Below are 12712 nucleotides of genomic sequence, written 5' to 3' on the forward strand. Positions count from 1 at the left end.
TATGTATTCATTTATGAATTGTTAATGTCATCATTGCATGGGTCATGCACTTTTTTTTCCCTTCCATATGCATGAGGCAACATGGTAATAAAAATAATGTGTATCTTGAAAAGGCACAATAAGTCAGTGTGTTAGTAACACTTGTTAATGTAAACTTTTTTAGTATAAATTCTAATTTTTTTCCCTACCAAGTATAGAAATAGTACATTCAGTAAAGGATGAAAGGCACATTGGTGAATTTTCGTTTTACAGCACCCAGACCTGTAAAATTTTTTCATGACACATGACATATTATTCAGATAATTCTGCTAAGATTTTGACCGAGTTATTTTCATGAATGCAAATTTAGTTTAAGATAAGAGCATTCACATATTATTATGATGAAGCATTCTTTATTTAATTCAGCTTTTGTTATGTGCATTATATGAGATGTAGCAAGAGAAGGTTATTATTCATTTTAATCTTGCTGTAAACAAGAATTTCCATTTCCATTATATTCACCGCTGGATTAATAGCCATTAATGTGCCTATTAATCCTCTTTTTATTCATTAAATGTGTGTAATAGTAACAACAGTGAGATTAATGAAGATGATAATTATTTTACATTTTAATTGAAAGATCTTGAATCTAAGTTTTAGAAATAGTAAAAAATCTCGTCTAATTCCCATTATATATATAGATGTGCAGGGTAAAAAAATATTTGCACACAATTTTTTTATTGTTTAAAGCTGCATATTTTATTTGCTTATATTATATGTATACCTTGTGATCGTATTTGACGATTGATCAAGAGAATTTATAGTTTAGAATTTAGGTTTTGTTTGATTTCTGTTCTAGGATGATAGACACAAGAACAATATTAAAACATAGAAAACAAATCTCTCTCTTTTGATTTTTGTTATAATGAATAGAATTTAAAAAGTGCTTAAGTCTCATGTTTAGTTTAAACGACAAAACAAATGACTAAAATAAATTCTTTTTGGTTAAAAAGAAAAAATAAAAATTCTAAATTTTTAACATCCTAATTGCTTGTCATCACAATCATTGTATATGAGCAAATATATTTTTGCTTGTCATCTTAATTGCTCAATTAAAAAAAAAAAAAAACCACAGTTATCCATAGAGGTGCATATCTATTTACTAGATTCTATAAATTGCAAAATGCATCATAATTTATTACTTTATTAACGAAATAAACATTGCCCCAATGTGACATAAGAGTAAATGATTACATGTCTAAAAGACCAGAAATTCAGAATATTATATGACTTAATAGGAACGCACTTCATTCCTGTTGTAAAAAAGACCAGAAGGACTGCCATTTGGAAGTAATGCTAATCTCACAACATTAGCAGCACCTTCTTCCACCGTATAAAGGCCAGTATTTGCAGTGATATCAGTCTTAATATAACCAGGACAAAGACAATTGATGCAAAAAGTAGGCAACATTTTGGCAAGAATTCTTGTATAGGCATTCATAGCAGCTTTGGACAGAGTGTAGGCACCAAAAGCCGTAGGCCAGCCTTTGTCTTTTAATGACCCTTCTTTGAAATCTTTCATAAACTCATTTAACACCACATCCACTCTCTCTTCAGTAAGGTTTTCAGCATCACTTAACACCCCTTTGCCCCATTTGTTTGATATACGCTGTGTTTAAAATAAATAAGTATTTTTATGGTCATTATTTGTAAAAAAAAAAATTAATTAATTTAGTCAAATATTTTTTTACTACGATTAATTGTAAAAATGGTTGTTTACTATTTTTAATAACAATTCTATTCTTCACCAAAAAAAAATTTCTCTTAATAAGTTCTAATATACCTTACCTCTAATATTCCCAAGGAAGATGACACGTTGACAATTGTTGGTGAATCAGATAACTGGAGGAGGGGAAGAAGAGATTCAGTGGTTCTTTTAGAACCGTAATAATTTATTTGCAAACATTCTTCGCCTAATTCATATGTTTCAATCCTTGCTTTTTCTAGTTCTTCTTCAGATAAATCCTGAAGATTAAGAACAGGTCAATCATAATTAATAAGCATTATATATTAGAAGATAAAATATTTAGCCCTGCCTAAAGATGCTTACCTGGGGTTTCGATATTACTGAAGGGATTAAATCGTTGTCTGTAATTACAAGTCCATTAATCCCTGCATTGTTAACCTACGAAATGCAACACTTGCAAATCATCGTCAAAATGAGAACCTTGAGAAGTAATCCAATATAATTAGTATATTAATTAAGGGAATGACTTAAGTTTACCAATATACAGTTGAATATTCCTTTTTTTTTTCCCCCAAGTTACACCACAATAAAGACCTATCAAATTTATTTCCCCATTTTACCCAAAACAATAACATTAAGGGTAAAGTACTAAATTAGTCCCCTACGTTTGGACGTAATCTTGTTTTGGTTCTTAAGGTTTAAAGTATCCTATTTGAATCTAAAAAAATTTTATTTAGCTTCAATTTGGTTCCACCGTGAGGTCAAAGATAAATAATTAATGAAATGTCCTACATGACAGCAGTATAAAAATAAGGTCGATAATTTGAAGAATAAGTACAAACTTCAGAGGCACAAAATCAACTGTGTATTTAACATTTTTTTTAGTTTTATAGAAAATATTTCATTTTAATTATAAGAAAAATGATAAATAAATGTATTAATGCATCCATAGTTGATTTTGTGTCTTTGGAACTTGTACTTATTCTCCAGATTATTGACCTTGTTTTTATATTGCTGTCATGTAGGACATTTCGTTAATTATTTATCTTTGACCTCCCATTGACCTCCGGTGGGACTAAATTAAAGTTAAATAAAACTTTTTTGGATTCAAATAGAACACTTTAAATCTTAAGAATCAAAACAGAGTTACGCCAAAATGTAGAAGACCAATTTAGTACTTTACCCTAACATTAACATTATTCGTATGCCAGCCAAACAGCCTTAATTAATATTGTATTCAGATTATGTTTTAATTTTAGTATAGTTAGTCTGTTAATCTTTTTTATTAAATTTATAATTAAGTCTCTATACTTTTTTATTTTTTTTAACAGGATTTTTACATTATTTTTAATTTTATAATTAAGTTATTGTATGTTAAAAATATTAAAATTAATGAAATATTTTTTTCATAAAATATGTGATATGTTCTTAATTCTAAATACATTTAATTTTATAAAAAAATATTCAGTTAATTTTAATATTTTTTTATTAAAAAAAATTTAGTTACAAAATTAAAAATAATGTATGAATCTAATTAAAAAATATAAAAATTTAATTAAAAATTTAATAAAATTATAACAACTAACGTAATTAAACTTTTAATTAAAAAAACGCGTGTTGGTTATTAAGAAAATACCGATGATATTTACTAAAAATGGTGAAAGGGTAACGAAATTGTTACCAGAATATCAAGTTTGCCAAATTTGGATTTGATGAAATCTGCAAGAGACGCAACACTAGCAGGATCGGCAACATCAAGCTGGTGAAAGAACACAAAATCAGAGAGATCTTTGAGGGTTTCCAAAGCATGAAGGCCTCTCTTCTCATCTCTTGAAGTCAACACAACCTTCACTCCATTTGAAGCCAATTGCCTTACTACCTCCAATCCAATTCCTTTATTTGCTCCGGTCACTACTGCATACCTGCTTATCATCAACTCAAATCACACTCTACCTTTCAATATTTTTTTATTCGTAGAATTTTATAAAAAAAATAAAATAAAACTGAAAAAAAAAGTATTTATTTAATTTGTAAAAATATTTTATGTTTTCATTTAATTTCTGTATTTTGTTAAGATGGTGAAAATAAGTCTTAAAAAATAATATATTTAAAATAAACAAATAAAAGTCTCTACCGGGTCATAATCAATTAATACTTTCTATTTTTTTTTAAAATTTTTCATATTCATTTCATCAATTTAAAATTATTAGACACGGTACTTTCCATTAGGGCTGGAAGTGAGTCAAGCCAGCTCATGAGCCAGCTCGAGCTCGACTTGTTAACAGTTCGATAAACTAAGCTCATGAGCTGGTGAGCCAAACTTGAGCCTGGAATTGAGCTCATAAATTAAATGAGCCGTATATATATATATATATATATATATATATATATATATATATATATATATATATATATATATATATATATATATATATATAATCGAGACAGCTCACGAGCTAATGAGCTGAACTTATCCAAATATATATATATATATATATATATATATATATATATATATATATATATAACAATCTTAATTATTTAATATTTATATTTATTTTTTACATATAATTTTAATATAGGACATAAATAAAAAAATTATAATTTATTAATAGATAAACAATATATAAAATTGATCTTTTCAAATATTTTTTAAAATATATAAGTTATAATTTATTGATATAGAATTATAGATTATGTATTTATATTTCTCTTATTTGAGTCGGCTCGTGAGCTCGAGCCAGCTCATGAGCTTTTGGTGAGTCGAGCTTGAGCTTAAGAAACAAACTTGATTGTTAATGAGTCGAGTTGTGAGTCAAGCTCAATTTTCGTGAGCCGAGCTTGAGCTTGGTCTAGCTCGGCTCACTTTCGGCCCTACTTTTCATATTTATCTTTTTCTTCTAATAATAATTGTACAATAAATTACAATATCAAATACTAAAATAAAATATAATAAAAATACAAAATAATTCATCAAACATATAACTTGCAAAAAAATAATACCAAAGAAAAAAAATAATGGGTTTACAACACAAAACAATCATCAAACATGTAATATCTTAATATCTAAGAAAAAAAAAATAATTCACTGCAATAAGAAACTATACCTAGCAAGTTTAAAGGGAAAAAAAAAAAGCGAAAAGCATTGTAATCTAATTTGTAATTAGAAGATACTACCTAGCAATTTTTTGTTGCAAAATTAGTTAAAGGATAATGGATAATAGATAAAATAAGAAACATAAAGCAATCATATATACCTATACCTTTATATATATAAACTATGTTATTGAAAGTTTCAAGAAGGTGGTGTACTTCACCTTTGTGGAGCTTCTTCCATCTTCAGTTTGAAACTGAACAAGGCTTATATTATTAGCTTAACTTCTCTTTAGAATGAATGAAAAAATGATATTTTAATATTGAGCCATTTTTCAATAATAATTTCTCATAAAGCTAGCTCTGAGTGTTTTTTTTTTTAGTGTGTGTATATATAGACTTTGGAGATTAATCTCGTCCATCTTATATAACTTTAAATAATATAAAATATATAGCAGATATTTATAAACAGACGGGCCACATTCTATGGCTCATTTTTTTTCCAAATGGAAAAAAGAAAACACGATGTAACATCATGAAATGGACGTTTGGCAAAAATATTCAATGTATTTTGAGTTTGTAAATTTTTTTTTTGTTTTTGAAATTCACAAACGGAGGCTGTGTTTTGAGTTTTTCTTTTTTTTTTTTGTTTCTAGCCAAATGTAAGTTGCATTTTTTGTGAAGGTTTTTTAAACTGTGTTTTTGAGGGTGTCAGAAACCTTTTTTAAAGGCAACAAAACGCAAGTTGTGTTTTAAGAGTGACAAAAGACTTTTTTTAAATGGCTCAAAATGTAGGCTGTGTTTTGCATAAATAATAATATTTTAATCGAAAGTCTTGTCTATAAATATGTTTCTCAGCTTCATCTTTCCGCACCCCTCCTCTTACTCTTTCTTGTATATAATTTAGAGTTGAGTTTTTTTGGCAATTATTAGTTGAGCCAAAAAAGTCAGGTTAGGTGAGGTTGTGGTTATGGAAGGTGTTGTAAATTTGCGAGTTTATAACGGTGAGGTTATACGAAACACAAACGAAGGAGTGATTTTTGTTTGTGAATATCCATTATCGTTTGCTATTCCATGTACCATGAGTTTTATAGAGTTGTAAAATGGTCTTTGTGATAACATATAAAGTCACATTTTGAAAAGGGTGAGCAATATTTTATACAGAAATTCTGTACCAATATTTGGTGGGCTGATACAGTTTCAAATAATGTCCATTACTGACACGCAAGTATGCAACATATGTTCTGTATTTATCAACAAACTCGTTTCACGTGCTGATGATAGAGTTGTACGTTGAGTTTGAATCGCGTGCAAGAATGGATGTGGTTGGCGAGGATGTCAACGTTGATGAACTCGAGGATATAGATTAGGAAGAAGTAGATAACAACGACAGTGAAGAGGATTTTAAAGTCAACTATGAAGTCGATGACGAAAATGATGACGCAGACTTGGCAGGAAATCCGGCGGTACAAAATGAGGCAGATGCGATTGTAAGTCAGCACCACTTGGCGTTCCGTCTTTTATGCAGATTCTGGATCTCGAAACTATGCATGCCCTAGAATTTTCTGAGTATGCGAATATCAGTATGTTATCTTATGGTTATTAATTAAAGTTCCGACTACCATTAATTTTATTTGCATTGTACTAACAGTGGTTCGTTTGTCGTAGGTGAAGGCAATGTTGCGGCGGAAGATGGTGAGTTTAGTGTCGGAATGGAATTTGGTTTCAGAGAGTCGGTGATATCTGCAATCAAAAGCTACATTATCTCTAGAGGAGTTGATTACACTGTGTATGAGTTTGAGCCGAAAACATTCTATGCGAAATGCAATGGTTATGGTGCAGGGTGTGATTAGCTTATCTGAGCTAGTTTGATTCGAAAGAAGAGTTGTTGGGAGATTAGGAGATACAATGGCAAACACACGTGCACCATGGGGACGATTTCATAAGATCATGCCAAGTTGGATTCAAACACAATTGCAGATGCCATTAGGCCGTTGATTAAAGCAGACCCGTCGATAAAGGTGAATCTATTATTGCAGAAATTCACTCCAGGTTCAACTACGCTGTAAGTTACCGCAAGGCATGGTTGGCAAAGCAGAAAGCTGTCGCAAAAATTTTCGGTGATTGGGAAGTTCCTTACCAGACTCTGCCAGTATGGTTGAAAGCAATGACTGTGAAGATGCTAAGGTCTTGTATTCAAATAAAAACACTCCCCATTTACCATTAGAGTGACGAGGTTCAAGGTGTAAGAGTTCTCCATCGAGTTTTTTGGAGCTTCAATCCGTGTATTGTTGCATTCAGACACTGCAAGCCACTGGTGCAGGTTGATGGCACACACCTGTACGGAAAATATAAAGGTGCACTTCTAGTTGCGGTTGCACAAGATAGGAACCAAAGCATTGTGCCCATTGCATTTGCGATAGTCGAGGGTGAGACAGCAGACGCATGGGAGTTTTTCCTAACCAATTTGCGGAGATATATTGTTACCATTGATGGCGTGGGCATTATTTCTGACCACCATAACTCCATCGACGCTGCAATAGCTCACAGTAACGGTGCATGGTCACCACCACATGTACTGCATCAGGCACTTCGGGTCCAACTTCTTAAGGAGGTTCAAGGCTCCGTATTTGCATAAACTCATGGTTAACATGGGTATTTCATTTCGCTATTATGGTCCTATTCATAGTAATTTTGTGGTATCTGCTTATGATTAAATGATTTGTTCCACAGGCTATTCTAGGACGGAACATAAGTACAACAAAAACTATCAGAGGCTAAAAGAGCGGGGTGAGGCATATACTCAATGGCGCGATGACATCGGTCTTCAGAGATGGTTGTTGGCATTCGACGGGGGTCATCGTTGGAGACATATGACGACAAATTTGGTAGAGTGCATAAACTCTGTCCTGAAAGGTGCACGCAACCTTCCTGTGACTGCCATTGTTAGGTCTACTTTTTATCGACTGAACGAATTGTTTACTCGGAAAAGCGCCGAGGCTCATGAGTGTGTCCGCAACAGATTCGCGTATTTAGAATTTGCCACGAAGAGAGTTAAAGAAAGCTTTTAACGTGTAGAAAACATTGTGGTCATTCGGTTCGACCGGCGCAATGAAATGTCTGAGGTTTACGAAATGCAAGATGGTTCCATTTACACTGTTAACCTTGCACAACGACATTGCACATGTGGCCATTTCCAGGTCAAGCGACTCCTATGTTGCCACGTTCTGCATGTTGCGCTAACCAGCATCTTGATTGGCAAGTATATGTACATGACATTTACAAGATGTCTGAAATTTACAAGGTGTATAGAGGCGAGTTTGTTCCGATGGGTGACCCATCTACATGTGATAGATATGAAGGAGCGAAGGTGACCACCAACTGGACATTGAGGCATGCGACAAAAGGAAGACCGAAGTCAACCCGCTACTTGAATAAGATGGATTCGCAGGATATGCGTGGTCCTCACCGATGTACTATATGTGGACGGGAGGGACATAGCCGTAGCCGATGTCCTCAGCGCGCAAGTCCAAGCTCCACTGGAGGTCATTAGTGGTTAAACTAGTGTGTAAGATTTTTATGTTATTGCGCAGTTTATGTATGTATGCGTTAAACACTAAATAATAACTAAATATTCAGATTAAAAGTGCAACAAGATAATCTCAAACAGAGTTATACGAGAACAAAACTAAATACAGAATAAGAATACGAGAACAAACAGAATCATCTAAATATAAAATACGAGATACAATACTGAATACAAGATACAACAATGAAAACAAAGCTAAACTCAACAAGTACAAGATCAACTGCAACATATTACTTCTTTGGCGCCTTTTTCGAATACAAGGATGGGGTATATTTGTCCGGTGGCGCAGTCTATATCCGTAAATTATACGAATGACCTTGAGACACACTGGCATCCAAACCACCGCCAACGTCAGCAAGACCACCGACATTTGGCATGCTCGCACCGCCAGTGTTGTACAAACCGGAACCACTCATCCCCGGAGCACTCGCTCCACCATAATCATACCAGTGCTGAAGATCAAGTCCCAAAAATCCCTCTTCTTGCTGCGGGTCTTCATTCAAATCGAACAACAAGATTATCTACATGACCCGACGATTGATCCATGTCGAAGTCATTGGCATGACCTGATGTGGCGTGACAACCAGCTGACTGCTGAGAAAGAGTAGGCCGTTCCTGCTCTGGCGTCGAAAATAGAAATATAGGACATTTTTTAAATATTTTTTAGTCCCTATAAAATATAAATATAGGACATTTTTTAATATTAGACACACACATGGAAACATTTTTGCCATTGTTCCTTATAAGTACTTTAGAATATACAGTTTAGTTTTTAAAATATTGCCAATTTCACTTTTGGTCCTTACAAATATTTTTTAGTTTCATTTTTCACTTCTTATTAGATCTAAGTGGTGGGAGCAAAAAATCTAATAAAGAGAAGATGGACGAAAACAAATATAAAAAACTGTAGACGGGAAAATAAAATCATATTTACACCTAGAAAACTGTTTTTTGGGAATTCTTAAGTTAAAGCTCTTTATGTGAAGAGCATACTTGAGAATACTACTACCAAACAATTCAAGGAACTGTTCTCTCATCATGGAGAAGTAACAAAAGTAGTCATGCCACCTAGCAAAGCCGGAGGGAAGCGTGTTTTGGTTTCATCTATTATGTAGAGAGGTCAAGTGCATTAAAGGCCGTAAAAGACTCGGAGAAATACAAAATTAATGGTACTTCTTTATGATTCAAAGTTATAAATTGGGTTCTGTCTGACTTATATGTTAAAACATACACCTCTTTGTGATGGATTGGAACTTCAGGTCAATTGCTCGAGGTTGTTCTTGCCAAACCTCAAGTTGAGAAAAAACCTGATATGGGTTACGGCTACAATCCTGGACTTGCACATCTTGGGTTTGGTGGTGCCTTTGCTGGAAATCCGTATGGCTCAGTAGTAGGTGCTGCAGGAGCTGGATATGGTGTTGCTCCTAGCTGGATGGTTCTGATGGTATTGCCAAATGGCAAAATCGGCTATGTCTTGTAAGTTATTACTACTCTTGGACTCAGGCGTGTTTGAATTAATACTTAATTGAACTCCCTGTTTTCTGATATTTAATAACAAAAATGCTCATTTTTTAATTTTTAAAAAATCTTGTGAAAATGCTTATTTTCAAGAGTAAATGCTTAAATTAGTCTCTTAAATTGTGCACACGAGTCAAATTTTGTAGAAATCTTTTAGTGTAGCAGAAATGTTTACAAAAATATATTAACTATATCTTGTGCTATCATTTTGTCAAATTGATGCTTAAGTATTTCAGGAAAGAAAATTGATGCTCTCTAGCTTTCATTACTTTTTTGGGCAAGGTAAATTTATGCTATACCTTAAAGTTGAAAGAGAAGTAACAATTGTGTGTTTTGTGCAAAGAACAGGGAGATGGGGTTGCTTTCTACTCTATTACCACATGAAGTTTGCATTTCTTGTTTCGCTACAATTTCCTACTATTAATATAAGCTTAATCAAACATCTGCACATTACTGCTTTCCTTGTCGTATTTTCAGAGAATTTGCTTCGTTAGTTAGTTAGTTAGTTAATACTATCTTTTTTAGCTCTTGAGCAGGATATATTGTATTATGCTATTTTACTTCTCTTTTAGCTGTCCTCTTCCACGGGATAACATTTCCGGTGTATTGGGTAGTAATAAATTAACAAAACCACATGGTGCTTGTTGAACAGGGTGCAAAACAACTCTATACAGATCATTTGCGTCCATTCCTGTTGAGGCATCAAGCTAGACTTGATTAAGTTGTCGATGTTGTGTATGGTGAAATGGTAAAAATCTATTTGTTAATTTTGTTATCATTTGAATTTGAAAATGCATTATTTCTTTTATGTTCTTTTGAAAACAAAAATATGTTTTCCCCTTCCTTTCCACAGAGTAAATCTGTCATTGCACACCAGGTGGAATTCCAACTTGCAAGATCTCTATAGATGAACATTTTAGTGACAGGTATGCATGTAAACTCTGTAGCTCTATTTATACCATTTGATCTCCTATTTCAATGCAATACACCAATCTGTTGTTTCGAAATGAACAAAATGGTTAAATGAAAGTTAGCATACAGGAGCTATTTTAATTGATTTAATTTTTCTATTTATTGTTTTGTGTTTGTTTAAATTCAATAGATTTGTTCTGAACTTGTGCTTGGAATATGGCAGTGTAGATTTAAGCTCATAGTTTAACTAGGAGTTTCGAAATTGATTGCAGAGTAGGATTTATGTACCCCTACATAGAAAATGGTCTTGTGGTTTTGATCATCATAATGGATTAATTTTTTTTTCATATAAAAGATATGTTTTAATTTGTTGTTAGTTTTTCGCATAAGAGATCTCTTTGATCATGTTATCTGTATATCCTATCAGCAAAACAAATGGTTAGGAGTATCATTCTACCGATTAGAAGGGAACCAAATCGTATCGAAGGACAAAAGAGGCTGTAGGTTCAGGATTCTGAATCAGACGAAGAGTGATCTATTTGTTTCTCGTCATTAGACAAGCATCGATTGGATAGTTTTAAAATGCACAAATATTGTAATATGTCTATAATTTTGTCTTAGTTCTGAGCTTTAAATTTATCTGTTTTCTTTCATTTTTCCTTTGTTTCCATCATTGTACATAGGAAATTTACATACTGTATCAAATAAGAACAATGTTCTTGGCTATTAGTTGAACCTGGGAGTGAGATAGAAAAATAATTAACTAAAGTAATATACATGCATCATTAGTACCTCACCTAGTTCATGTTTAGATTCATAATGTGTTATAAAAGTATGGGAGAGTATGTATAAAGCCTGTGTGATGCATCTGATTGAGGGTAACTAAGCATGCTTCACATGGCTTATGTTTGCAGTTTTACTTCATTAATTCTTAGCAAGAGATTTACTATATTGATATTTTTATAAATATATTATTTTATTTTTCAATTAAATTTGTTGTTTTTGCCACAAGTTTAGATTCAATAGATGAAAAATATTAAGATTCATAATATTAAAAAATTTAAAAAAGGCCAAAAAATATATCTTTGAAATTAAACAAAAAAATCAGTGTTTTTTAAAAGGAAAATCCATTTTTTTAAATTTGTATTAAATTTAGCGGTGGTTTTATAACCGCCGCAAACAGTCATAAATTAAAAAAATGTACAAACATTGCGGCGGTTTGCAACCGCCAGTAAAAAAAAAGTCTAAATCCCAATACTTGTATATCGCGGCAGTTTAAAACTGTTACTAAATTCGTTGCTACAAAATATTGATTCAGCGGCGGTTATACCAGCGGTTGCTAGAAACTGCCGCCAAACCTAATCCTAGCACCCATAACTAGGACGGTTCGATGAACTGCCGACCTTTGATTTTGCGGCGGTTCAAAACCGCCGCTAATCATAAAAAAACTGCCATTAGGTAGCGCATCTCTTGTAGTGATAAGTGTATAACTCAAATGAATGAAAAGTTTAGAGAATTAATTTTTAATTAGTTATATACTTAATTTTTTATTATAATTTTTTTCATTTTTATTTTTAGAAGATTTAAAGTTTAGAATTAAAATTAAAGATCTAAAATTTAGAATTTAAACTTTAAAATAAAAAGTTAATTTAAAAAAGTTACTGAGATTAATCGAAAAAAATTAACTTTTTAATTAAACTCTAAATGAATGTGTGTCTAGCATCACTTTTTTTTTTATAGATACTTAGTTACATATTTTTTAAGTGAGTAATACCTATTGTTGAAATTGTTCTTTAAGAAGGCATGTGAATGTTGAATTAGCTATTTTATTTGGCAATTAAATCAACTTGCACTATATCACCGCCATTGAAATT

General features: G+C 32.2%; 1 protein-coding gene across 1 annotated transcript; it reads right to left on the reverse strand.

The window, feature by feature from the left end:
- Positions 1-1155: 1155 nt before the first annotated feature.
- On the reverse strand, positions 1156-5515 carry LOC140178282 ((+)-neomenthol dehydrogenase-like). Its single transcript, XM_072214036.1, has 5 exons — positions 5044-5515; positions 3408-3648; positions 2090-2164; positions 1828-2004; positions 1156-1648 (listed from the first exon to the last, which is right to left on the reverse strand). Exons 1-5 carry the CDS (start codon positions 5061-5063, stop codon positions 1271-1273), a joined length of 891 nt encoding a protein of 296 aa, XP_072070137.1. The 5' UTR covers positions 5064-5515; the 3' UTR covers positions 1156-1270.
- Positions 5516-12712: the final 7197 nt, after the last annotated feature.

Source organism: Arachis hypogaea, chromosome 2 (genome assembly GCF_003086295.3).
Source record: "Arachis hypogaea cultivar Tifrunner chromosome 2, arahy.Tifrunner.gnm2.J5K5, whole genome shotgun sequence".
Lineage (NCBI taxonomy): Eukaryota > Viridiplantae > Streptophyta > Magnoliopsida > Fabales > Fabaceae > Arachis > Arachis hypogaea.

What these genes read in the sequence shown, in the direction of transcription:
- LOC140178282 (XM_072214036.1), bottom strand. Translation starts at nt 5,063, where the DNA reads ATGGAAGAAGCTCCACAAAG. An exon ending in ATGGAAGAAGCTCCACAAAG is followed by an intron (nt 3,649 to 5,043) that starts GTGAAGTACACC and finishes GATGATAAGCAG; the next exon opens with GTATGCAGTAGTGACCGGAG. An exon ending in CTTCCTTGGGAATATTAGAG is followed by an intron (nt 1,649 to 1,827) that starts GTAAGGTATATT and finishes TTTTAAACACAG; the next exon opens with CGTATATCAAACAAATGGGG.